General features: G+C 37.2%; 1 protein-coding gene across 1 annotated transcript; it reads right to left on the bottom strand.

Moving 5' to 3' along the window:
• Window positions 1–424: 424 nt before the first annotated feature.
• On the bottom strand, window positions 425–27014 carry RFC3 (replication factor C subunit 3). Its single transcript, XM_077752538.1, has 9 exons — window positions 26834–27014; window positions 23455–23592; window positions 20013–20080; window positions 17858–17955; window positions 14150–14331; window positions 12922–13058; window positions 12734–12832; window positions 2139–2208; window positions 425–726 (listed from the first exon to the last, which is right to left on the bottom strand). Exons 1-9 carry the CDS (start codon window positions 26918–26920, stop codon window positions 535–537), a joined length of 1071 nt encoding a protein of 356 aa, XP_077608664.1. The 5' UTR covers window positions 26921–27014; the 3' UTR covers window positions 425–534.
• Between the last annotated feature and the right edge of the window lie 766 nt (window positions 27015–27780).

Here is a 27780-nt window from a genome sequence, read left to right as displayed (position 1 = left end):
AAATCCACCTAATATGTCAATCACTGAAATAAAACTGGATTTCTATAGTCTCAGTATAGTACCAACAATATTCTTCATACTCAGGCTATTTTATTTCAAAATTAATCCTTATATTTCCTGCAAAAAAGCCCACAATTCTAGACTGAGAGAAAATGTGATTAAAGGTAATGACTTGCCAAGCAGAGTTATGTGCCTGTGGCCAAAAATGGTCATTTAGAGGATAGAAAACCCTACATAGCTGAATAGCAAATTTTGAAAGTACTTAAACATTAAAATGTTTCTGGACTCTGAAGTTTCTATGTTGTGTCCTTCCAATAACTTCAACAGTATAAAAGAGCAATTATTTAAGTATAGTATTTAATAGTTCACAAATGATTACCAAAAAAAAAAAAAAGAAAAGAAAAAAACAAATCCACAAATAAGATATGGTTAAGTGAAGTTAGTTTATTTTACTTGCAGCTCTTCCAATATAAAATGAATGTAAATGATGATACTGAGACATTTTAGGAAGAATTAAGGATAGATGTCAAGATGTCAAAACATCATGCCTTCTAATCCATCCTCCATGAACTTCTTATAAAGTGCCATAAATTTGGCCACAAATGCTTCCAAGTGATAAATGGCTTTGCTACCCAGCTGTAGACGATGTTCATAGTAAGCTGCCATCTGGGCCACTTCCCCTTTGAGTTGTCCATCACAATTATGTAAAAGTTCTGAGAGAAGGCCCTGAAAAAAAGATAACGAGTAATTTAAATAATAACCATTGAAAAAAATAATAATAAGCTAAACAAGCTTTATTTCTCTCATTCAAAAAAGAAGCAAAACTTCAGTATGTCGAATATTTAATGTATGAAGGTGCAAAGACAGAAGTAAAAAGAAGCTCACTGCAACATTATTAGTTATAATACTCTGTAGACAACCTAAAGTTGCACCAACAGTATCATATTAAAATATATGATATAATCCTATAATGAAATTTCATTCATCCACCAGAAAGGATAAAATAAATCCATACTGTCATGAAATACCATCCATGCTACATTGTTAAAAAAAAAATGCAAAAAATTATGAAGTTCTGTGAAACTATACACACACAACCAAACAAACGAGCATATTTCTATGTGATTAGGATACAGATCTTTTAGAAGTGTTTATTACCCTTGTAGAAATGGATGGGTGGACCTCACTCTTTTTCTTTTATATTTGGCATAATTAGAATTTTTTCTTATAGGTGCTGCCATGTAATTTTAATGAACACAAACAAAACCCCCTGCACTCCCTAACATCTAAATCAATCAATACAGCAATACAGCTGGCTTGTAGCTACCAGAGCAAACCTAAAGCTGTGCTTCACAATATCCTACAAAGTCTAGACTCTGATCATGGCTTTAATGTCATTCCCCATGTGCACTAAACCTCAGTCTGAAATACAGCTGACCCTTAAACAATGTGGGTTTGAATTGTGAGGGTCCACTTATAAGCCCATTTTTTTTCCCAGTAAGTCCAGTAACATAAATGTATTTTCCTTATGATTCTCATAATAAATTTCCTTTCCTCTAGCTTCCTTTATTGTAAGAATATAGTATATGATACATCTACATACTGTGTTAATCGAGACTGTTATCAGTAAGGCGTCTGGACAACAGTAGACTATTAGTAGTCAACTTTTGGGGTAGTTAAGTTATACACAGATTTTCAACTATGCAGGGGGTCAGGGCCTTAACTACCACACTGTTCAAAGGTTAACATAATTCCCCAACTATTTACATGCTGCCCTTCTGTTAATCTTCCAAGTCTCAGCTGAGACATGCCTTCCTCACAGAACCCACTGCTGACCTTCCACAGCCCACCTTCCATTATTACTATTTCACCTTCTTACTTCCTTTGTAGTACGTGTAACATTCTGAAATCCTTTTGCTTCTAGTTTCCCATTTCACCCACTAAAATGTGTATTTTCTGAAGGCCGGCCCTCCCCGGTCTTCTTCAGCACTCCCCTAATGGTACCTGGCACACAGGAGAGGCTTAATAAATATCTGTTAAATTAATGAGCTGGATAGAAAGAAATGACAATGTGTCTTAGTACTGCAAAAGTCCAAATGTTATGGCTATAAATGGCTCAGGATCTGAAATCAGATTACCTTCATTATAATTTCAGGAGGAATACAATGAGTTAGAAGCTCATAAAGTCTTCCACGAACTTCAAGGAGCCTATATAAAACAAGATAATTAATACTTTGTAATGGAAATAAGACAATTTTTTCAAGTACATACTGTGCTGTTTTAGTTACGAATTAAATAATCTTATACAGACATTTTCTTAAATGGCTTATCATACTTAAGATACACATTTAAGCTTTTCCTAATTTCAGTTCATTTTTCTAAAAGAATGTTCAGAACTTATTTAAAGTCAAACATTTATATTCAGAATTATTAATTATATCAAAATACAATGAAAGTACGAAATAAAAATTAAGACTTCAGGAGTAGTAAGGGTTGACATTCATACTGCATTTCAACATACTTTCATAACATATCAAGTGAATGTTTATTTCTTCTCCAGATAGATACCTCGGACATCTAGAAAATGGTCATGAAAACATAAGATAATCGCTAGTTAATTATACAAGTAAGAGAAGAGCATATAAGCATGATACCATGTATCACTACATACCACCTCAATTGCAAAATGAAAAAGCAGTATGGCAAGGAAATGAACTGGTCCTATCACAGAAAGCGCAGTACAATAGGTCATAGGCAAGCACTGAATCAGGCTGCCTAAGTGAATATGAACACTCCAACCTCTGAGTTCTTAATTTTAGGCCCTTCTCATAATAGTTTCAGGAGAGAAAGATACATATGGCATTTTAAATGGCAAGAAGAAAATGACAAGTAAAATCGTAACTACACATAAAACAACTTTCTCCCAATACATATTTAGTACCCTAAAGGGAAAACACTGTTCTGAACCATTACCAAAATATCACAGATGTTCCATATTTAGATCAGANTTGGTGTTACCAGAACACTTCCATTCAAAGCAAGTTTTCATTTTTAATTTCTTTAAATTTTTTATTATTTGTTACATTTACATCCAAGTTAGTTACCATATAATGTAATATGATTTCAGAAATAGAATTTAGTGATTCATCACTTACGGATGACATCTACTGCTCACCCCAACAAGTGTCCTCCTTAATGCCTCTTGCCCATTTAGTTCATTCCCCCACCCAAAAACCCTCCAGAAACCCTGTTCTCTGCATATTAGAGTCTCTGACGGTTTGTCTCCCTCACTCTTTTTGTTATTTTTCTTTCCTTTGCATTCTGTTCACCTGTCTTGTATCTTATATTCCATATATGATTGAAGTCATATATTTGTCTTTCTCTTATTTAGCTTAGCATAATACACTCTAGTTCCATCCACATTGTTGCAAATGGCAAGATGTCATCCTTTTTGATCCCAAGTAATATTACATTGTAGATACATACCACACTTCTTTACCCATTCATCAGTCCATACTTTGGCTACTGCCACCAGCGCTGCTATAAACACTGGAGTGCATGTGACCATTCGAGACAGCACTCTTTTTATCTTTTAGAGAAATACCTAGTAGTGCAATTGCTGTGTCGTAGGGCAGTTCTATTTTTAATTTTTTGAGGAACCTCCATACTGTTCTTCAGTGACAGTACCAGTTTGCATTACACCAGCAGTGCAAAAGGGTTCCTCTTTCTCCACATCTTTGCCAGTCTGTTGTCACCTGAGTTGTTAATTTTAGACATTCTGACAGGTGTGAGGTGGTATCTCATTGTAGTTTTGATCTGAATTTCCCTGATGAGTGAGGTTGTGCATTTTTTCATGTTATAGCCATCAGGATGTCTTCTTTGCAAAAGCACTTATTCATGTCTTTTGCTGATTTCTTCATTGGATTATTTGTTTGGAGGGTGTTGATTTTGAGAAGTTCTTTATAGATTTTGGATACTAACCCTTTATGTGATGTCATTTGAAATATCTTCTCCCATTCCATCAGCTGTCTTCTAGTTTTGCTGATTGCTTCCTTTACTGTGCCAAAGCTTTTTAGCTTAATGAGGTCCCAATAGTTCATCTTTGCTTTTGTTTCCCTTGCCTCCAGAGACATGTCAAGTAAGAAGTTGCTGCGGCCGAGGTCAAAGAGGTTGTTGCCTGTTTTTTCCTCTAGGATTTTGATGGTTCCTGCCTTACATTTAAGTCTTTCATCGATTTTGAGTTTACGTTTGTGTATGCTGTAAGAAAGTGGTCCAGGTTCATTCTTCTTCATGTTGCTGTCCAGTTTTCCCAACACCATTTGCTGAAGAGACCGTCTTTTTTTCCCATTGGATATTCTTTCCTGCTTTGTCAAAGATCAACTGGCAATATGTTTGTGGGTCCATTTCTGGGTTTTCTATTCTGTTCCATTGATCTGTGTCTGTTTTTGTGCCAATACCACACTATCTTGATGAGTATAGCTCTGTAATACAGCTTGAAGTCTGGAATTGTCATGCCTCCAGCTTTGGTTTTCTCTTTTAGGATTACTTTGGCTATTTAGGGTCTTTTGTGGTTCCATACACATTTTAGGATTGTTTGTTCTAGCTCTGTGAAGAATGTGTTATTTTGATAGGGATTGCATTGAATATGTAGATTGCTTTGGATACTATTAACATTTTAACAATATTTGTTCTTCTGACCCATGAGAATGGAATGTTTTTGCATTCTTTGTGTATTCTATTTCTTTCATAAGCTTTCTACAGTTTACAGCATATAGATTTTTCACCTCTTTGGTTAGGTTTAGTTCTAGGTATTTTATGGTTTTTGGTTCAATTGTGAATGGGTTCGATTCCTTGATTTACCTTTCTGCTGCTTCATTACTGATGTATATACAAAATGCAACCGATTTCTGTACATTTATTTTATATCCTGCAACTTTGCTGAATTCATGGATCTGTTCTAGCAGTTTTTTGGTGGAATCTTTTGGAGTTTCCAAATAGACTATCATGTTGTCTGCAAAAAGTGAAAGTTTGGCTTTCTCCTTGCTGTTTTGGGTGCCTTTTATTTCTTAGTGTCATCTGACTGCTGAGGCTAGAACTTCCAATGCTATTCTAAGTAACAGTGGTGAAAGTGGGCATCCTTCATCCTGTTCCTGACATTAGGGAGAAAGCTCTCAGTTCTTCCCCAGTGAGAATGATATTAGCGGTAGGTCTTTCGTACATGCCTTTTAGGATCTTGAGGTATGATCCTTCTATCCCTACTTTCTTGAGGCTTTTTATTAAGGAAGGACATTGCATTTTGTCAAATGCTTTCTCTGCATTTGAGAGGATCATGTGGTTCTTTCTTATTCTCTTTTATTAATGTGATGCATCAAATTGATTTGCAGGAACTAAACCAGCCCTGCATCCCAGGAAGAAATCGCACTTGATTGCAGTGAATAATTCTTTTAATGTATTATTGGATCCGGTTTGCTAGTATCTTGTTGAGAATTTTTGTACCTATGTTCATCAGGGAAATTAATCTGTAGCTCTCCTTTCTAGTGGGGTCTTTGTATGCTTTTGGAATCAAAGTAATGCTGGCCTCATAGAATTAGTTTATAAGTTATCCTTTTTTTTTTTTTTTGGAACAGATTCAAAAGAATAGGTGTCAACTCTTCTTTAAATGTTAGAATTTCCCTGGAAAAGCCACCCCTCCCTGGACTCTTGTTTGTTGGGAGATTTTTGATTACTGATTCAATTTCTTCCAGACTGCCCTATTGGCAGTGGCATGCGACTGCTCATAATATTCTCTTATTATTATTTGTATTTCTGCAGTGTTGTGATTTCTCCTTTCACTCATGATTTTATTTATTTTGATCCTTTCCTTTTAATTTTCGATCAAACTGGCTAGGGGTTTATCAATTTTCTTAATTCTTTCAATGAACTAATTCCTGCTTTCAGTGATCTGTTCTGCTTTTTTGGTTTTGACAGCATTGACTTTGGCTCTAATTATTATTTTCTGTCTTCTGCTGGTTTGGTGTCTAATTATTATTTGCTGTTCTTTTTACAGCTGTCTTAGGTGTAAGGTTAGGTAATGTACTAGAGTCCTTTCATCCTTCTTTAGGAAGGCCTGGACTGCTATATACATCCCCCTTATGACTGTCTTTCCTGCATCCCAGAGGTTTAAGGCTGTTTTGTTTTCATTTTCACTGGTTTCTGTGTACTTTTTAATTTCTTCTTTAATTTCTTGGTTAACCCATTCATTCATTAATAGAATGATCTTTCCAAAAAATTTTTTTTGTGTGTGTGGGTGATTTCAAGTTTCATAGCATTGTGGTCTGAAACTATGCAAGGTATGATAGTGATCTTTTTGTATTTGTTGAGAGCTGATTTGTGACCCAGTATGTGATCTATTCTAGAAAATGTTCCATGGGCACTTAAGAAAATGTGCATTATGCTGTTTTAGGATTAAATGTTCTGAATACATGTTAAGTCCATCCAGTCGAGTGTGTCATTCAAAGCCATTCTTTCCTTGTTGATTTTCTTAGATGAAAGTGGGATGTTGAAGTCCCCTTTTATAATGGTATAATCAATGGGTTTATGTTTTTGATTAATTGATTTACATATTTGGTTGCTTTCATGTTGGGGGCATAAATATTTACATGTTAGATCTCCTTGGTGGATAGACCCTTTAGTTATGATATAATGCCCTTCTTAATAGTAATAATGCCCTCTTGTTACAGTCTTTATTTTAAATTGTTTTGCTTGATGCAACTATGTCTACATCAGCCTTCTTTTGGCCACAAGTAGCATGATAGATGGTTCTTCATCCACTTACTTTCAATCTGGGTGTCTTCAGGTCTAAAATGAGTCTCTTGTAAGCAGCATGTAGATGGGTCTTACTTCCCCATCCATTATGATACGCTATGTCTTCTGATTGAAGCGTAGTCCACTGACATTTGGAGTGACTCCTGAAAGATATGACTTTAGTGCCGTTGTGTTCCCTGTAGACTTGGGGTCTCTGGTGATGTTCTCTGGTTCTTTCAAGTCTTTGTTGCTTTTCGTCTTTTCTCCATTCAAAGAGTCCCCCTTAAAATTTCTTGCAGAGCTGGTTTAGTGATCACAAACTCCTTTGGTTTTGGTTTGTCTGGGAAACTCTTTCTCTCTCCTTCTATTTTGAATGACAGCCTTACTGGTTAAAGAATTCTTGGCTGCATTTTTTCCCAGTTCAGCAAAATGAATATATCCTGCCACTCCTTTCTAGCCTACCAAGTTACTGTGGATAGGTCTGCTGCAAACCTGATCTGTCTTCCCTTACAGGCTAAGGACTTTTTTTTTCTCTTGCTGCTTTCTTAACTCTTTCCTTGTCTTGCGTATTTTATAAATCTGACTACGATATGCCTTGGTGATGGCTGGTTTTTGTTGAATCTGCTAGCTCTCTTTGCCTCTTGAATTTGGATGTGTGTGCTTTCCAAGATTAGGAAAATTTTCCACTATAATTTGCTCACATAAACCTTCTGCCCCCTTTTCTCTTTTCATCTTCTAAGACTACTTTGATTTGGACATTATTCCTTTTTAATAAGTCACTGAATTCTGTAAGTCTTGTATTGTGCTTTTTGCCTTTGTTTCCTCTTTCCTTCTGCTTCATTATTTTCCGATAATTTTTTCTTCTATATCACTGATTCACTGCTCTGCTTCATTCATGCTTGCCGCCACAGCATCCATTCGAGATTGCATCTTGGTTATAGCATTTTGAATTTCATCCTGACTAGATCTTACTTCTCATATCTCCACAGGAAGGGAGACCATGCTTTTTTCAACCCCAGCTAGTATTCATATTATCATGGTTCTAAATTCTAGTTCAGACATCTCACTTATACTTCTGTTGATTAAGCTCCTGGTTGTCATTTCTTCTTGTTCTTTCTTTTAGGGTCAATTCCTTCGTTTTATCATTTGGGAGAACAAAAAGAAATAATAAAGTAAAAAATTTTTAAAAATTGAAAACAACAAAAAATCAAATAAAGGAAGCTAGATCCTAGGTGTGTTTTGACCTTCTTGAAAGAAGCTTGACAGAATGGAGAAAAAAATGGAAAGAAAAGAAAAAAATGTACCAAACAATTTAGAACTTAAAAAAATCTATACAATATAATAAAAAAATGAAATAAAGTGAAATAAAATTTAAAAATTAACAAAAAAACCCCATATTAAACATTTTTAAATTTTTTTAAAAAAGAAAAATAAAGTTTTCTTTCTGTATCCCAGAAAAAGGAGAAAAAAAAGAACAATTTAAACAAAGACAGAAGAATAAATAAATAAATAATAAAGAAACAAACCAGCAAAATGAAGAAACCTGAATGAAGTTAAATTGAGTTTCTCATAGAACCGAAAGTATGAAGCACTCTACAGTCCATACACTAAGCAGGCTGACAGACTTGTGTTGGACTTCTAGGTGATGTGCCAGCGGGCACAACTGGGTACGACTTGGTATAAAGCATCGGTTCTCCAGTAGGGGGTGCTGCTTAGATTATTGGGGTGGATGAGTGTGGTCTGAGCATGCAGCTATGCATGTGTGCAGGAGAGGTGGAAATGGTGTCACCTAGCCTCCTAGTCTCTGACACAGGAACTTTCTGCTCTCACTAACCCACGATCAACTACCCTCCTTTGTCTCGGGCTTCTGTCCACTCCCCGTCTCCACCCTGTCCATGTTCAACCCATAAGCCTACCAAGTGGCACCTCCCTCCAGAGTTTTATCTCAGAAGGGGCTGTGCTTCAAAACCCACACTTCACAGACCCTGCGGCTTGGACCCCTGCAGACTCTGGGGGCGGATCTCACAGAGCAACGGCCAGGTGCTGGTTTACCCCAGAAAAAGTTTGTGTCATCACACAATGGTAGAGGTTCAGAGGTTATGTCAATTCACAACACAGGGCTGGCACCTGGTTTCAATACAGTCTCGCGTCTTTGTCTCAATAGCAGCAAATGTGGCTGCTGCCAGGGGTCCACTGGGATCTATACCTGTGGGGAGGCCATATGGCCTCTACCAAATGTTCTCACAGGGAACCGCCTCTCCCTGTGTGGCACCCGGACCCGTCAGACCCTGCTGCCTGCTCCTGCAGATTCGCCCCTTTTCCTCTCCAGAACACCGCCAGGCAGTGAGCTCTGGAATTTCTGACTCTGCGCTCCACTGTTTATAGAATCCTAATGGTACTGAGACCCTCTCCTTCCTTTCTGTCACTGGTTTTGGGGACTAGATTTCTTGTTCAGTCACCTGTGTGTTTTCACTCTTTCTCTCTATCCAGCTACTTTCTGAAGAGTGCTTTTCCTGCACTCTCCCAGTGTGCCACACTCTCTCTCCCTTTCTCTGTCCTCTCTCCACAAAAACAGCTCCCTACACTCTGTGGCTTTTCTTTCCTCCAGTTCACCTCTCCACACCACGTACCTGCCAAGCTCTGTGACTCAAGTTGGGCAGATTGTTGTGTTAATCCTCAGATCAATTTCCTAGGTGTGCAAAATAGTTTAGTGCTGATCTAGCTGCATTTCCGGGATGAGACAAGCTGAGAACTTCCATGCTGCTCTGCCATCTTGCCTCACCACTTCATCAAAGGTTTCTTAAAAGTAGAAGTTCAGACCCTTTTCCAGGAACTCCAAGAATATGAAGTTGTGCCACACAACAAAAAGTTGAAAAAGGAACCAGCATCTTTTGAGCACCTACTATGTGCAAGCCACTGTAACAAATTGTTTTACTTAAGTCCTCACACTAGCTGTGAATGGGGGCATTATCTCCAGGTTNAAAAAGGGCTGATAGTTTAAGTAACCTCACAAAGTTGACTATGAATAGATCTGCCTTACTCCCAAATCCATACCCCTCCAATGTTTGCCAAAGCATTTATTTAACCCTTCTGCATGAGACTCATTGCAGTATGCTATTTATACCTCACAACATCATTCTTTTACTGAAAAGAGACGTTAGGCTTCCATATAAATTCATGTCATTGAGGCAGAATTTTAATTCAAGTCTGATTCCAAAGGCCTTGATCCTTCTTGGACATGGTATTATCATTAAAAAAAAAAAAAAAAACACAACCAGGGGCGCCTGGGTTGCTCAGTGGATTAAGCATCCAACTCTTGGTTTCTTGATTTATGTACAGGGTCATGATCTCATGGTTCATGGGTTCAAGCCCCAAGTCAGACTCTGCACTGACAGAGTGGAGCCTGCTTGGGATTTTCTCTTTCAGTCTTCTCTCTCTCTCAAACATAAGTAAGTAAACATTTAAAAAACAGTAACCCCGACTATTAAAGAGTAAGAAACAGATACATACAAATGACAGATGATATTAAATCATTAAATTACTTTAGATAATCTCTACACCCAAGGTGGGGCTTAAATTCACAATCCTGACATCAACAGTTGCATACTCTATCAACTGAGCCAGCCCGGAACCCCAAAATTATTTTATTATACATATCGTTTATTTTTAAAAAGTTAATTCAGGATATGTTTCTCTCTACAAGTGTTCTATGCTGTGTGCATTTTGTGCATGTTACCTGCATCTTGTCTTAGTCTGAGTTCATTGCTAATATGACTTAGTTTCTTAAAAATGAATATGTTCTACATTTTCTACCTTTGTGCAGCTATTTCTTAGGGACTGCAAGTGCTAAAGAGTGCAAATTCTTCTGTCAGAGAAAAATGGTATTATAGAACTGTCTCTGATTCTTAACTGAATGTCTGCAAATAAGCAATAATCTCCCCAAATAGTTTTCTTATTAAAATAAAGATAGTAATAATACTTTTCCTCATAGACCTGCTCTATGAATTAAATGAGATACCACAGTGTGCTCACTAAAATTAGCTGCTATCCAAATTGGAGAATTATGACTCTTCTAAAATAAATCAATTAAGAATCATGACTAAATATTACAGCAAGTCTAAGGGTCAAAAATGAGAAACAATTATCTGGTACTGTGTGGGCCAACAATCAGAATGATAACAGCCCTTCTAGTATTTCTGGTCAACCTGAAAGCTTTGAAATTGAAATTTCTTTTTTTGTAGCACAACGAAATCAATTCCTACAATTGTTAATCTAATCAGGAGATAGCAACGTCTCTTTTTGAACAAGTTCATTTGTGAGCTGCCCAAACTTGTTTGGAAAACTGAAAGAGGTAGCAGCTGCTAGAAGAATTAAGCAAAGCAATGATCAACTAGTCTTAAGAACACAACTCGTAATTATCAAATATTATAACATCTGTACCTAGCTCTCCTAAAATCAGGAAAGTTCTACTACTGCTACCACAAGTTTTCTTCTCTAAAATCAGAAAACAAGAATGTCATCTCAATGCAGAAATATTTTACAAAAGTAAAAGGCTCCTAAAACATGCTTTGTTGGAATTTTATCTCTTTAAAGGCTGAGATTACTTCACTGCTTAGCGAATTTTACAACATGGAAGGCACACTTTTTCCTAAAGTGGAGTTTTCTTTTCTGAAGAGATTACTTACAATGTTTGGCACTTCTTAAAAACTATTAAATTCTTCAACTAAAATAAATGAATTACAGAAATTCAAAACAAACCCTGATGAAATACTAAGTACCTATTATGTATGACCATCCATCGCCAATAATCTACATGGTGGCCAAAGAGTATATGTTATAATTCTTTTGAAGAATCTTTAGAAAAATTAGAATTCATCAGATATATCACCCAAGTGGAGAAACATGGCATATTTTTCTCATGATTGTTTTCATATGAATCAAGGAAGCTTAAATTTTAGTGGATGAACATAGTCTAGTCTGTTTCTTAAAGTAATCAACTATCCACTCTTAAGTCCAAAGATGGTTTCTTAGGTCTGAGAGGCATTAAGAGTAGAAGACTACATGTCAACAGCCTTAAAAACCTCTGGGCTTCCCAAAGGTAGTGGGCCTTAAGGCTGCCACTCTTGATTTGGAGAAAAGCAGGTAGCCCTTATCAAAGTTGTCACAAACCAAACAATGGCTGAAGTATTTTCAGTATGATCTGCTACTATTACTCAGTAAATTTACTTCCACAGAAGTATAGGGAAACAACTGTTCAGCAAATATGTCACAAAACACTTCCTACACACTGGTGGCATATACACCACACATTATTATTACAATTTTATTGTACAATATTACTAACAGAGTTCATCACCATACACCAGTGCAGAGTTCATGTATGTTCTCAAACCATTATTACACAATCTTTTTTACTCTTCACGGCAAAGGCACAAGTATTCCTGGCAGGGTAATAACAGTATCTTCATTATATGAATGGAAAAGTTGAAACTCCCTAAGATGAAGTTACCTGCTCAAGGGCATTTAGCTAAAGGTCAGTAGAAGTCTGATTCAGAGCCTGGTGTCTTTCTGAGATATGATGCATCAATTAGAGTTATATTATTATTCTTTTCAATATTAGAAAACTAAGCACATTGAGTTATAAATTAAGTCATCTGAGATTCTGAAAGGAAAACTAAAACTTCCAAGATTTGTTTTAATCTATATATAAGTTCCATACGCACATGTCAATAGCTAAGTAAAAGCCATGATACTACATACCAACTATTCTGAACTACTAAATTTCTAAAATTTAAATCTTATCTTTTCTTCAAAAGTTTAGTATTCAGATTCAAGACTTAATTTTAATTCTAAATGGCACTGGTGGTAGTATGAAACAGTTAACCAAAACTCAGATTATCTGTTCTATTTCTATGACCAAACTTTTATGGTCATTTTTGAAACGACTTACCTTTGGGGAGTCTGTTGACTGACGATAGCATTGGCAGTCTCCCTGAGATACACCTCCCAATCTGTTTCAGGGATTTCTTGATCTGCAGTGAAAGGATATCTACATGATAAAAACAGAACACAATAAATTACATCGAAGTGTGCTTGTGTCCCAAAATGTTTCCTGTGGTAACTGCCCCTTTCACTCACTGTTGCACTCTGCAGGCTTCACACATAAGTAGGGCTTTTCGGAGATTCCTGCAGGACTTCTCTGCAAGTCTCTGAGCCAGTTGTGAAGGAAGATTCAGACCTTCCTTCTTACACACAGTAGATAACACGTGGCAAATCTACAAACAAAACAATTAACAAAAATAGGCAATGTGTCAGCATACTGAAGCAATTTCTATAGATAACGTCTTTAGAGACCCTTGTTATTTATTTCTGTCACTCTCTACCCAACCCATAGGCTCCTTTAGCAGAAAGCCAGGGTTCTCGTCCAGCCATCAGGAAGAGGCAGCAACTGGTCCTGCCAACTACAAGAAGAGTTGGTTTGAGCTCCAAGCCTGCCAGCCGTCTTGGGGGCTGTGAGGAAGACACACAAGGTCTCAGGTCTTTGACAAGGACACTGATCACAGGGCTGCCAAGTAGAGCTGCATAGGCTGAATTCTGCATGACTCAAGAGATGTTACTTGCACGCACTAAGATGTGAATGGTCCCCACAGGAGTGGTATAACCTGGAGTCCTGTCTTACAGATGCTTTTAACTATATTACTCTCAAAAATGTTTACAAGTGAAACTTCTAATAAAGTTACCTCACCACTCTGCAACAAACACAGGTGACATATTATCCCTACTTTGCATAAAATCACCCAAGATCTATTAACAGCAGTAAAGCTGCTTATTGTGAGAAATTTACATTTTTACTTTGTAAGTGTTAAGAATGATAAAAGAAAATAATATATTATGTTGTTTCAGGCTAATAATATTGGTCCCCTAACTGGAAACTAGGTATTGCCACATTATCTCCCTGCAAAATCTATATCCTCCAACCTCAAGTCTCCTCCAAAGCCAATTAAATCAGCTTAAGGTAGAAAAACTAAATAACTAGTATAACCAAATAACTAGCCCTTACCTAGTTTAGTAAAACTCATAATACCTACTTAAGGTCAAAAAATGACTTAAAAGGAAGAACTTAAATACTGATGGCTTATATGCAATATTCTTAATAGAGCCTACCATCAAACTATGTATTGGTATCTGGTATTTACTACTATACATATTGGTTTATATTTCTACTAATGGTTAGCATTCAGGCCAGAGATGTTCCTGAATTACTAATACACTTCACTGTTTTTACAAAACAAACACAACAAAGATGTAAACACAGTACTCACAGAATCTAAAATGAATTATTTCTTAAAAGTTTCACTTGACTTACGTCTTCAATGCTGGGAGCAGGCACACGAACTGCCAGGCACCTACTACGAATAGGTGGTATCACTTTAGATGTAGAATTGCAACACAAGATCAATCTGCAAGTGGACATATACTTCTCCATGGTTCTACGCAAAGCATGTTGAGCATCTTTAGTGAGTTTGTCAACCTCTGTCAATAATACCACTAGTCAAGGAGAAACAAAACACATTTTAACTTGAGTATCTATCTTTTTCTCTTCCTTCTCATTATTAGCAGTGGAATCCTAAATAAGAAGGCTGATATACTACTCCTCCCTTTGGCAAGGACACATAAAAGTCTCAAGTATGGCAAGAACAATTTATTTATTTTTAAGTTTATTTTGAGAGAAAGAGAGAGAGAAAAAGTACATGTACACAGAAGGAGAGCATAGAGAGAGGGAAAGAGAGACTTCCAAGCAGGCTATGCGCTGATGGAGGGCTCAATACCACAAACTGTGAGATCATGACCTGAGCTAAAATCAAGAATCAGATGTGGACAGCACGGAGCCTACTTGGAATTCTCTCTCCCTCTCTGCTCTTCCCTTGCTTGTGCTCACTCTCTCTCAAAATAAAAAAATAAATATTTAGGGGCACATGGGTGGCTTATTCGGTTAAGCGGCAGACTTCAACTCAGGTCACGATCTCACAGTTTGTGGGTTCAAGCCCCACATCAGGCCCAATACTAACAGCTCAGAGCCTGGAGCCTGCTTCAGATTCTGTGTCTCCCTCTCTCTCTGCCCCTCACTAGCTTGCACTCTGTCTCTAGCTCTCTCAAAAGTAAATAAACATTAAGAAATGTTTTTTAATTTAAAAAAAATAAACACTTAAAGAAAAATATATTTTAAAAAATTCCAATCAAACTTAAGAAACACGAGGCTAAAATGAAGTTAAAGAGGCTACTTTTTTTTGTAGAATTCACTGCAGACTTTATTATATTTATATGAACTAAAAATCACCAAGACAGGGAGGTACTATGCTATATTTCCCCAAAATATTTTATCTCAGGAGAACATTTCTGTAGAACATTTTAAATCTTGTCATGCCTAAGAATATACTTTGGAAAATACTGATGCAAGAAACAGAGCCAAAAAGGAATAAAGACATCTGGTCACATGTACAGTAAGACTCCATCCAGCGATAACAAAGGATTGGCTTTAAAGTGTTTCAGGAATATTATGTAGTTAAAACTGAACCCAACTACTTATTGTATGTTTCATCATAAAAGTTATTTCTAGAAGACGGCAACGGTAGCAGTGTAGATTTGCATCTCTCCCACAAAAGCAGAAAGATTCCAAGACCAAAGACTCATGGACAACATTATATCAAAACAAAGTGACAGGTTTTACCTAAGAACCTCCCAATATGAGCAAGTAAGAACAAGCAACTGTGTGTGGGAGGAAATGGCAAGGATGTACTATGTTTCTGACGGCCTTTGGTACAGAACCCAAAACCACCTGCAAAAATACACTGTAAAGTATAACGGGACAATTTGAGAACAGCACGCACAGGGTTCAATTTATGGATTAGAACAAAGGAACCTGGATGCAACAAGGTTTGACAAAAGCAATACACGGAAAATAACAAAATGAAGCTCCCTTCCAAGACAATCCTTCATAGTGAGGAGAAATTCTAGAGATAGAATCCAAATGGAATAGAACAGGAGAAATAGAAACAAGGAGACTGATCCCAAAATCTGAAAAATAGCACCTAACATAAAGTACTACATACCAAATGTTACAAAAATAAGTTCTTGGTAGGTAGAAAACAGCAGCATATTTTAAAAATTAACACATCATGACCAAGTCAGGTTTACTCTAGAAATACAAAGCAATTTCAGTCGAAGAACCAATAATATAATCTACACAACCAACAGAGCTAAAAAAAAAAAAAAAAAAAAAAAAAATCTTAATGCCACATTCATGGATGCAGAAGCAGCATTCGAAAAAATATAACACACATTCATGTTAGAAACACTCAATAAAATACAAACTGATGCTCCTTTCTTATTTCTTACTATGACCAAATAGATACAGGGACACCTGGGTGGCTCTGTCAGTTAAGTGTCCAATTCTTGATTTTGGCTCAAGTCATGATCTCAGTTTGTGAGCTAGGGCCCTGCGTTGGGTTCTGTGCTTACAGTGAGGAGCTGGCTTGGGATCCTACCTCTTCTTCTCTAACTCCTACTCCACTTGAGTATGTGTATGCACATGCACGCGTGCATTCTCTCCCTTTCTCTCTCTCTCAAAAATAAATAAATAAGCTTAAAAAAAAAAAAACTAGATACACCTCAGGCCAAAATCTAGCAACTAAACGTGGAAACCCTAAGGCTCTCCTTCCAGAGTCATGACAAGGATGTCTACTATCTTTAGTACTATTAAACATTATACTGGAGGTACTGGCAAACATAATTAGATATGAGAAAATGTTTAAAGCCATACAAATTGGAAAGAAGGGGAAAAATTATCTCTATTCACAGATGATATATACATCTGAAAATTCAAAAGAAACAATGGGAAGGCTATTACAAACAATAGAAGAATGTCATAATATAGTAAGATATAAAATTAAGATACAAACATAATAGCTGTCACATGTGTAAACAGAAGTTCGAAAATATAAGACTCCATGGACAGTCACAAAAAATAAATAGGTAAATGTAAATTTATTCTGAAATACAGTGAACTAAGGAAGAAAGATAATAAGCTGAAATATTCATAGGCAATTCACAAAGCAGTAAAATGAGCAATGAACGAAAGAAAAATTATCACACTAACTAAAGAAAAACAAACACCAACAATTGATCTTCTCCACTCAAACTGATAAAGGTTAAAAATAATTAACCACAATGGTAATAAATGTCAGGGAGTAATGGGCACTCCCAAACACTTGGTAGTATAAATCTACCTTTTGAATGAAGAATTTAGCAAAATTTATCAAAAGCATTAAATGCTGGCATATTTATCATTACAAAATCTTCTATGAGAATGTACCTATATACATGTGCATATAGGTAATACCGGTAGGTAATGACAAAAATGTTAATAGTAACTGTCTCTGGTTGGCAAAATTATAGCTGATTTTGTTTATTTAAATACTTGATAATAAACATATAATTTTGGTCCAAGGAACAGTTATTCCTTTTTTTTTTTTAATGTTTGTTTATTTTTGAGAGAGAGAAACAGAGAGTGAGCAGGGGAGGGGCAGAGAGAGAGGGAAACACAGAATCTGAAGCAGGTTCCAAGCTCTGAGCTGTCAGTACAAAGCCCAATATGACACTCAATCAAACTCATGAATTGCAAGATCATGACCTGGGCAGAAGTCGGATGCTTAACTGACTGAGCCACCCAGATGCCCCGGAACAGTTCTTCTTAAATCATGTTATTTCTTATTTTAAATAAAGTATTTTCATTATTTATCTAGTTCTAAAATAATGAATGGGTGGCATAAATAGTCCTCTTTCCACCAAAATTCCATTCCATTAGGCTACACATACTCCCATGAGCAGAGAGATCATGACTGTCTGTCTCACTCACTTTTATAAGCAAAAATAAGGGAGGATTAATGCTTGACATAGAACAGGTTAATAAATATTTGCTAAATAAATGGACTTTACGTTTCCCACTACATTTTTCCTTATACTCACTACGTACCATGTCAGTATCGGCTTTAAAAGAAACAGGTTTATCACATACCTTTAAAATCTCTTTGAGAGTTTGTTTCAAGTTGCTGTGATTGTGCCACTGTTTTCAACATCTCCTGAATTACTACCCGGTCACTATTTCCAGCATCACTATATAATACAAAAATAATGGCAACTACAGATTTAAGTATTTTAGAAAGTATTATGCCCTTATTCTTAATATGTTATTATAAGAAAAACACTGAAGATCCTAAGTGGTTTAAATGTTAATCAAAATTTTTTACACTTAATTACATTCATAAAACTTTCAAAGTGAAATATTTTAGGTTCATTAAAATGCAATACTCCAATATGTTTGACAAATATCACTGAAAACACTAAACATGTTCTTATATTAAATTTACTATTACTTAAAAAGAGCAATAACTGGGGTGCCTGGGTGGCTCAGTCAGTTGCGACTCTGACTTCAGCTCAGGTCATGATCTCACGGTTCATGAGTTCAAGCCCCGTGCTGGCCTCTGTGCTGACAGCTCGGACCCTGGAGCCTGTTGCAGATCCTGTGTGTGTGTCTCTCTCTGTCCCTCCCCCACTGGCACTCTGTCTCCCTCTTTCTCAAAAATAAACATTAAAAAAACAAAAGCAATAACTAATACTTAAGTTTATCAAGCACTTTAACACTTCTGTACGCACTACAGTTAGTATCTAGTTACAGCTAATTTCCTAATCATCTGTAGTTACTCAAAATGTAAAAATAACTCTGAACCAGAAATTTAACCTCCATTCCTCTTCTCCATCCCCCAAATAGTAAAGGTCTGAGAGAAAACAAGCCTAGACAAGTCTGCTCCCAACACTAGCCTGGAGCTCATTCAGGGTCTTGGCAAGATGATGGGATTAGCAAATGGAATTGAAGATAGTCAGAACTCTATAAGCTACTGACTTGTTATAAGCATTATCTGTCATTTGTATCTACATTATTGCTTTAGCACTTACATTCTGCACCTCACAAACCAACATAAAGTCACCTGGTTAATTTAGTCTGTCAATTTCAAACATCTGAAAAACAATCAGCTCAATCTCTAATGGACTAGTCTTGCTACAGAGGAACTCAACATGAGAAACAAGGCAAAACTATCAGCTTTTATTTTCCCAACAGTCATCAAATTTTTCTCAATTCACTAATATTATATCAATATGCTTGGAGTGTCTCTCTTATGATCATTTCCTAGTCAAGAATCAAAAATATTTCCCTTCTATGAAATTACCACTTTTTTCTACTTTTCTAATCAGACCCTTTCCCACCAATCTTATTTCTCTTAATTTTCTTGCACAAACCTAAGGAAAGTAATGACGCCTGTCTGTTAGAGCTGTCTTGAAAACTACATATAATAATCCATGTAAAGCTTCTCACACAGTACCTGTTACTGATAACATACTAGCTTATAATTATATTCCTCCTGCTCCATCCAATCTTGAAATAGATGCTCAGCCTCATCTGTGCCACTGCCCAAAAAGGTAGCCATTGCCTGAAGATGTCCTTGAGTTTCTTCTCCTTCAAGAACATACCAGGCCCCAGACAACACTGAAGCTTTAACCAACTTTGCTCCCAAGACAATCACTTCTACACTATTAAGCACTACTAGATTGCCATGGCATCAATTTTCAATGTGCCTCCCAACAGGAGCCCTAATCTTTGATTAAGTCATGATAAAGGATACAGACATTGGTTGGTAGACTATTATAACACACTCTAATCAAGAAACTAAAACAAAGGAGTGACCAAAAAAACAAAACAAAAAAAGATTTGGTAATCCAAAACATATTCTGAAATATTCACTCCAGACATTACACACTTTTCAGACATACTTTACTTTGCTCATCAGTTCCGGGTCAATATAGGAAAAATTTAATGACTATGAAGTGTGCTTTATATAAAACACTGAGTTCTACAGAGCAAGAAAACTTAATTATTAAACTGACTTGACTCAGAAGTCAGAGAAAAGGGGAAGTGGAAAGGTTCTATTCCCCCTATTCCACACTGGGCAGCTTTACTTTTATCTATTGTATACATGGTGTTTCCACACATGATTCTATTTCAAGAATGGGTTCTACTTTTAGAAAAACACAAAAAGACAAAGACAAAAAAGAAAAAGGAAGAGAAAAAAAAAAAGAAAAAAGAAAAGACTTGTTTCTATATAGTAGAAACCTACCTGGGATTAACTTCAAGGTGGTAATTGCTCGCAATAGTGCTAATTTCAATTTTCTTTTTAGATGGAGTCTATAGAAAAGAAAATAAATGTTTTTAATGTTTATTGGCCATTTCTTCTCTTGCTGTATTTCAGGTTTTTCCTGAAATAAACAATGTATGCTTAATTAAAAAATCTTCAGATAACTACCATGAATAATTTAACTTCATTAACACCATTCTTTTCCTGTGTACAGATGAACGTGTTTCTAAACTGGGTCATATCACACATCCTACTTTTATTATTTTTCCCTCCAGAAATCTACAAATCATCACATTATAGATCATCACTGTAAACAGATCTGCATTGTAAACATCATATACATCCTTACACAGACTTCCATAAAACACAAAAATAAACACATATATGTATATATTCTCATATACGTTTTATGTATTTCTATAGTGTTAGTGCTTTTTTTTAATGTTTTATTTATTTCTGAGAGAGAGAGAGACAGCGTGAGCAGGGAAGGGTCAGAGAGAGAGGGAGACACAGAATCTGAAACAGGCTTCAGGCTCTGAGCTAGCTGTCAGCACAGAGCCCAACACGGGGCCTGAACCCATGAACTGTGAGATTATGACCTGGGCCGAAGTCGGATGCTTAACTGACTGAGCCACCCAGGCGCCCCATGTTAATGCTTCTTGTAAAAAAGTTATAAAAAAAAGAGGCAATCATATCCATTTCTCTGTGTTTTACTTTTCTTAGTTAACAATGCATCTACACAATTCCCCTCAGATACTGGTATAGGTTAGTTGCCTATCAACCTATAACATGGATGTCCCCAAAGCCAATCACACCAATGGACATTTTGCTTCTGGCTTTTTTGACACCCAAACTATCCCACAATTAACATCCTTCTACATACATCAAATGTCCTGACTTCATTTCTGTGTAAGATTCCCAATAAAAGAATTGCTGGATTGAAGGGGATAAAAACATCTATGTGTACATAAGTATATATGTATAATCAGCCTATTTCCCAAAATAACTAACAATTAAGTTTTCCACTGGCAACAAATACTCTTGCCCAACATTCCCCTTCTGCATATATCATGCCTTCAAGTTCTGCCAATTTGGTAACAGACTCTCTTCAACCATCAAAAATGAGAAACATCTTTACACACATTTATTGGTCATTTATATTTCTCTCTTGTGACTCTTTGATCAGTTTTTGACCAAGTTGTCTTTTTTTTTTTCCAAACTGTCTTTCATTGTCAATTTGTAAAATCTTTTATCTAACACATTTCTTTCAAATATTTTTATAAAAAATCCTTAATTTTTCTACTTATTCTATGTACATTATCTTCTGTAATAAAAACCTATAAATCTCATATACATCCAAGTACATATTTCTTTTTTTCTTTCAGTTTTTTTTTAATGTTTGTTTACTTTTGAGAGAGAAAGAGAGAGAGAGAAAGAGAGACAGACAGACAATGCAAGCAGGGGAGGAGCAGAGAGGGAGACACAGAATCCGAAGCAGGCTCTATGCTCTGAGCTGTCAGCACAGGGCCCAATGCAGGGCTCTAACCCATGAACCGTGAGATCATGACCTGAGCTGAAGTTGGACACTTAACCAACTGAGCCACCCAGGCGCCCCTTCCATGATTTCCATTAAAAGGTATTCTCGACCTACAGACTCCTCCTATAGTCTAAGCAATTTAGTGCTTCATTTTAACATTTAAGTCTTATATTCGTCTGGAACTCATCTCTATAAATTATGAATCATAGGGATTTAACTTTATTTTCTTTAGAGTAGATAACTAGTTACGCTAGCACACCTTGCTGACTCAGGATTTTAATACTGACTTGAAACAGATATTACATCATATTTTGGGGCTCTCTAATAAGTTCCACTGATCAAATTCTCTATTCCCATGCCAGTATAATATTGTTTTGGCTAAAACAGTCTTACAATATGATTTGATATCTCAAAACACAAGTCCCACTTCACAAATCTTTTTTGTATCGTCTCAGAAATATATTCTTTCATATATACTTTCAGATTATGTCATGCAATTAAAAAACAAGTTGGATTTTAATTCTAATTTCATTGAAATTTATGCTGTAACTTAGGGGAAACAGATATTTGAAAATATTAAGCCTCCTATCTGAGAACTTGCTGGATCTTTCCACTTGATCGGCTCTTGGGTTTGTTTGTTTTCTTCCTCCTTTTATAAGATATGAGTTTTCTTCCTACAGATCCCACACTTTTCTTATTAAATTTGTCCCTACATATTTTATAAGAATTCCCACCAGGATGTACCACAAGGCACCTTAAATTCAATGTGTCTAACACAAGCTCATCAATAGTAGCCCCAAATCCACTTATCTTCCTAAAGATTCTATTACTAGCGCTACTTATCATCCAGTCACTCAGCATTCATTTTTTCAGTCAACCTAATACCTAATAGGTACAAGCTGCTACATCAGAAGCTATGAAGGCTATAAAAATCAGTAAGACAGGTTTCTTGCACAACTTCAAAACAAATACAATACTGTAAATGTATGAAAAACTATAATGAAGGCAAAACAAAGTACTAAAAAGTATAAACTATGGGTTAAAGAAGGAAAAGCTAGGGGTGCCTGGGTGGCTCAGTTGGTTGAGCATGCAACTCTGGATTTTGGCTCAGGTCATGATCTCATGATTCATGGGTTCGAGCCCCGCATCCAGGCTCTGCACTGATAGAGTCTGCTTGGATTTCTTTCTCTCCTCCTCTCTCTCTCTGCCACTCCCCTGACTGTGCTTTCTTTTTCTCTCAAAATAAATAAATAAGCTTTAAAAAAACTTAAAAAAAAAAATAAAAGGAAAAACAAATTCTAATGGGATTGGAGAGGGGCACATCAGGAAGAGATATTTCAACTAAATCTTATCCATGGTCTAGAAGGAGAGAATGAAAATGCACTGCAGGGATAGGCTGGAAAGCTCAGCCAGGGCAGAATCCCGGGAATTCTCTGAACATCCCAGAGTTTCGTGCCTCCTTGTCTAATCAGTCAGCTGTCTAATCTTTACCAAGCTGCCTGACTCTACATTTAAAGTTTTTCTCCAAACCACTCCCTGTTTTTCCAAACCCATTACTGCTCTCAGAATAATCAACTGCAGAGACTTGAATTCCAGTTCCAGCTCAAGTACTGATTCACTAGATAATCTAAAATCAATTCCAACACCTACACTTTACCTCAAACCTCCAGTTGCTCATATTTCCTCTCTAACATAACTGACTTTGTTCTGGTTTTAATAGTTAGGTCTATAAATCAGTAGCTCTCAATCCTGTGCATCTGCATTATCTGTGAAATTCTTACTTAAATCACACATTGGGCAGCAATGGCCAGGGCCATGGGAATATATATGATAAGGAATGAAAATTCCTGCTATAAATATTTGGAGGCTTCAAAGCAAAATGCTTACTGTGATGGTCTGATGTTCAATTCTCAATTTTTCCACTCCAACTCCATAAAGCTCACGTAGAATACACATAATCCTTGTCTTTTTTCCAGCACCTGATGGTCCATACACTAAGAGATGAGGAAAATCACCACACTGCACCTGGAAAAAAAAAAGAGGAGGCATTTTCTCTAGTTAAACAACTGCTCTAGGTAGAATTAAATTACTTTTTAGGTATCAAATATTTTGTGTCTCCATCTACAAAACCCCAAAAACATGTATGTATGAGCATATATAGAGACTTTTAATATTTATTCATTTATTTTTGGGTTTTTTTGTTTTTTTTTTGAGAGAGAGACAGACAGAGCACAAGTGGGGGAGGACAGAGAGAGAGAGGGAGTCACAGAATCTAAAGCAGGCTTCAGGTTCTGAGCGGTCCACACAGAGCCTATGGGACTCGAACTCACAAATCATGAGATCATGACCTGAGCTGAAATTGGATGCTTAAGAACTAAGCCACCCAGGCACCCTGAAAGAGTCTTTAAAATTAATTCTGAAATGTTGATTATTCCCCTGGCATTAATCTTATGTAATTATATAACTAGCATAGTATATATATATAGTACATAGATACAACACCTTGTGTTAGAAAGCACGAACTTCCAAACCCAGAGTGACTGCCAAAATCTCCTAGAAAACTTTTTAAAATAAAAACCGGATTACTGGACCCCATCCATGAAATTAACATTCCGTGACTAAGACTGATACCTGTCTTAGATTGGGCCATAGTCTCTTTGGTAAGAATGGAGTGTATCTGGTTTATTTGAAAGATAAAGGAAAACTTTGTAGGGGAATAAGGAAGCAAAGCAAGAAAAGGAAGGCAGCCTATAAATTCACTACCTGCTTAACCACTCTGGGCATCTGTGATTTAATCCTGCTGGGGATACTCTTGAAACCATGGGGAAAAAAAAAAAAAAAAAAAAACCCACAATGGTTTTAACAGTCCTTTTAGGAATGAGGNTCTCTCTCTCTCAAAAATAAACAAACATTTAAAAAAATTAAAAAACAAAAACACAGCACAATGGTGGGGAAGCTGGAGTATAATATGTTACCTCTCATCAATCCTTTGATGCCACCTGCTTGGGAAAATGGTTCAGATTAAGGAAGAGCATTAGGGGCGCCTGGGTGGCTCAGTCGGTTAAGCATCTGACTTCGGCTCAGGTCATGATCTCATGGTTCGTGGGTTCGAGCCCCATATCGGGCTCTGTGCTGACAGCTAGCTCAGAGCGAGAGGCTGCTTCAGATTCTGTGTCTCCCTCTCTCTCTCTGACCCTCCCCTGTTCATGCTGTTTCTCTCTCTCTCAGAAAAAAAAAAAAAAAAAAGGAAGAGCATTAATGAGCAGGCATTTCAAGTCTGCTTCAGGGTGTTCATCAAAAGAAAGTCTTCAAGAAGTGGAGATCCTGGAAGCTGGAAATCAATCCGAGCACACTTACAAGTTAAGAGCAATGGGATGGAGAAGGGCACTGAGAATGCACAGTAGACCACAAGACGGCATGCTTTAAAAAAAAAAAAAAAACTTCCCAGGTGACTCTGGTGAGCCTGTCAAGTTTGGGAATCAGTGCTATGAAGGCTAAAAAAACACGGAGAACACCGACCTCAACCTTAGAGGCATAAAGTCTTGTGACAAAAGTTTCTAAGTAAGCATTACAGAAAAAGTTCAATAAGTATCTTAACAGAAGTGATTATTGCGGTGAATTTTAATACTTTATAAACTCATCTATGTCTGGCACTGGAAAAAAAAAGTGTCAAGGAAAGGAACTAGTCACCTGAAACAGTGCATGGAAAATAGCAGGTGCTTCACAAGTACTTATTGCCTTTGCTTTTTAAACTCCAACTAGCCAAAGATTACAGGTATGCTTTAAATGTTCCTGTTTTACTAAATTGTAGATTCAACAGTAAAACAGGTGAACAGTTTTTAAAAGCAAATCTATAAACATCCGAGACCAGTATATTAAATTTTTGTCCAAAATATTTACTCCAAATTCTGTATAACGAAAAGATAGCCATAGAAAATAAAAGGTATCATTTGACTAAGAAAATCAAAGTGAAAGCTATCTCAGTGAGAAAAATGCAATTTGTCTAGAAATGAAGTATACAGCTGTATACAGCTATAATAGGTTTCAAATTACCATAAATGGAATACCAATAATTTAAAAAGGGGAACAAAAAACCCCTCAATCTCACAACACTATCAACTTTTGCAATGACATTCATAAGGACAGAGTTCCTTTATTATTTAACATTTTTAAGTACTTAACATAATATCTGTAACTGAAAAAAGGTGGGTACTGAAGAACCTGAGAGCTGAGCAAAACACTTCTATCAGCATACGGTACTATTTGGATCTAAAAAGGAGTGCATACATAGCTTACACAGACACTAGATTTTTCCCAAGACCCTTCTCCCATCTCATCCATTTTTTTTTTTTTAATGTTTTATTTATTTCTAAGAGAGACAGAGAGAGACAGCGCGAGCAGGGGAGGGTCAGAGAGAGAGGGAGTCACAGACTGAAACAGGCTCCAGGCTCCGAGCTGGCAGTCAGCACAGAGCCCGACGCGGGGCTCGAACCCACGAACCGCGAGATCATGACCTAAGTGAAAGTCGGACGCTTAACCGACTAAGCCACCCAGGCGCCCCATCTCATCCATTTCTTAAAAGACTCAGTTTGCATCTCAGAAAACATTGCCATTAGACACTTATCCCAACTACAACACGAAAACACACGTCAGGATGGAGAAAAGGGGGAAACAAATCTTCTATAAGGAATTAAACTCAAGGACGACCTAATAAAACCTCTTAGAATTAAATACGACCTCTGAAATTAGTAAATACAACACCTCCCTTTTTGTAAATAAGGGAGATGACACCAAGAAATTTTAAGTAACCCTGTTAAAAAGTAAAGTCAGATGAGGTCCCTTCTCTGCCCAAAACCTTCCGTGGCTTCCGATCGCGCCCTGTGAGGGTTTACTGGATCTGCACCTGCCCCCGTCCCATTTCCTTCTACGCCTCCCTCTGGCTCACTATTACCCGCTCCACTGGCTCCTTGAGGTTCCTAGAACAGGCTGGGCACACAAGGGATGTGCACTTGAGTTGCCTCTACCTGTTCCACTCTTCCCTCACTTCAGGGCTTAGCTCAAAGGACAACTCCGAGGGAGGCCTTTCGTGTTTACGCGCACAACTCCCGCTCCCCACACCCCTGCCCTCTCCCCTGTTTCATTTTTGTCCACGGCATTCATCACCTTCAGAAGAGAGTGGACGAGGCACCACTCCTTAGGGGCACGACACCCCCAAGATGGGGGCCTAGCCTCTCCCCGCTCTCCCCGCCCGGGCCCGCGGGCTCACCAGGTTGCGCAGCTGGGCCGCCTGCTCCTTGTGATAGTCCAGCCGTCCCAAAGAGCAGGGACGGTACTTGTCCACCCAGAGGCTCATGGCAGCTCGAATTCCCGGGGTCCGCCGCTTGAAAGTCCCGCGCGCGCGCGCTCTCTACGCCCGGACGCAGAGACAGTTCTCCCGCGAACTCCAAATCTCGCGACATCACTTCCGGCCTGGGTCGCGTACGCGACCAAAGAACTAAAGAGTACGGAAGCTGGAACGGGTCAGTTTTAGTCGCAGTGTCGGTGCCTCCTGGTCAATGGTGTTCCTTGTCTTATGTAATCATTTTCTTGTGTTGTTCTCACCCTCTGATAGTCCAAAGATTACAAACAAAACTAGAAATTTAGCTCCGGGCTTCAAATGCAGATACTCAGAGAAGCCATGTTCCCTGATTAATTTCCTTCGTTCATTCATTCACTCATTCGTTCTGCAGAAACCGGAATATTGTGTTGAGTCCTGTTCCGGGAACTAGAGTGTATACGATGTGGGTCATTTCTCACTGGGCAGGCTCTCAATAAAGCTGTTTAAGACAAATTGCTAAAAATAAACTCTAATCTCCCTATCTTTCCTTACTTCCAGCCCTCAAGAGTCTTACCTGGTTGAAAGCAAGAGAATCAAAAGGTCATGAAAAAGTACAGAAGTGTGACCTGTAGGAGGGACGATATGACGTTAGTATATTACTTTAAGTCCAGAATATTTGAAAATCCTTCCGATTAAAATGAGAATAATGTGAAACCCTTAGGAAAATATTCTGCTTAGCCTCCCAAACTGCACCTCTCAAATGCACCTTTCTAGTTGTACATAAAATTCCTTGTTTAATTTATGCTTTTATTTTATATATTGTTATAAACATCGCCTGTCATTTGGTTGCAAGTTCTTACAAGACAGGTATTGATTTCCAATTATATCTTATAACC

This window comes from Crocuta crocuta, unplaced genomic scaffold (assembly GCF_008692635.1).
Source record: "Crocuta crocuta isolate KB4526 unplaced genomic scaffold, BGI_CrCroc_1.0 scaffold190, whole genome shotgun sequence".
Lineage (NCBI taxonomy): Eukaryota > Metazoa > Chordata > Mammalia > Carnivora > Hyaenidae > Crocuta > Crocuta crocuta.
This window is presented reverse-complemented; position numbering and strand designations above follow the sequence as displayed.

Bases quoted from the DNA above. Each gene is read 5' to 3' on its own strand.
- RFC3 (XM_077752538.1), bottom strand. From the start codon at position 26,920: ATGAGCCTCTGGGTGGACAAGTACCGTCCCTGCTCTTTGGGACGGCTG. The intron at 20,081-23,454 runs GTAAGCATTTTG...TCTTTTCTATAG, and splicing joins TTGAACATCAGACCATCACA to ACTCCATCTAAAAAGAAAAT. The intron at 13,059-14,149 runs GTAAGTCAAGTG...TTTTGTTTGTAG, and splicing joins CTGCTCCCAGCATTGAAGAC to ATTTGCCACGTGTTATCTAC.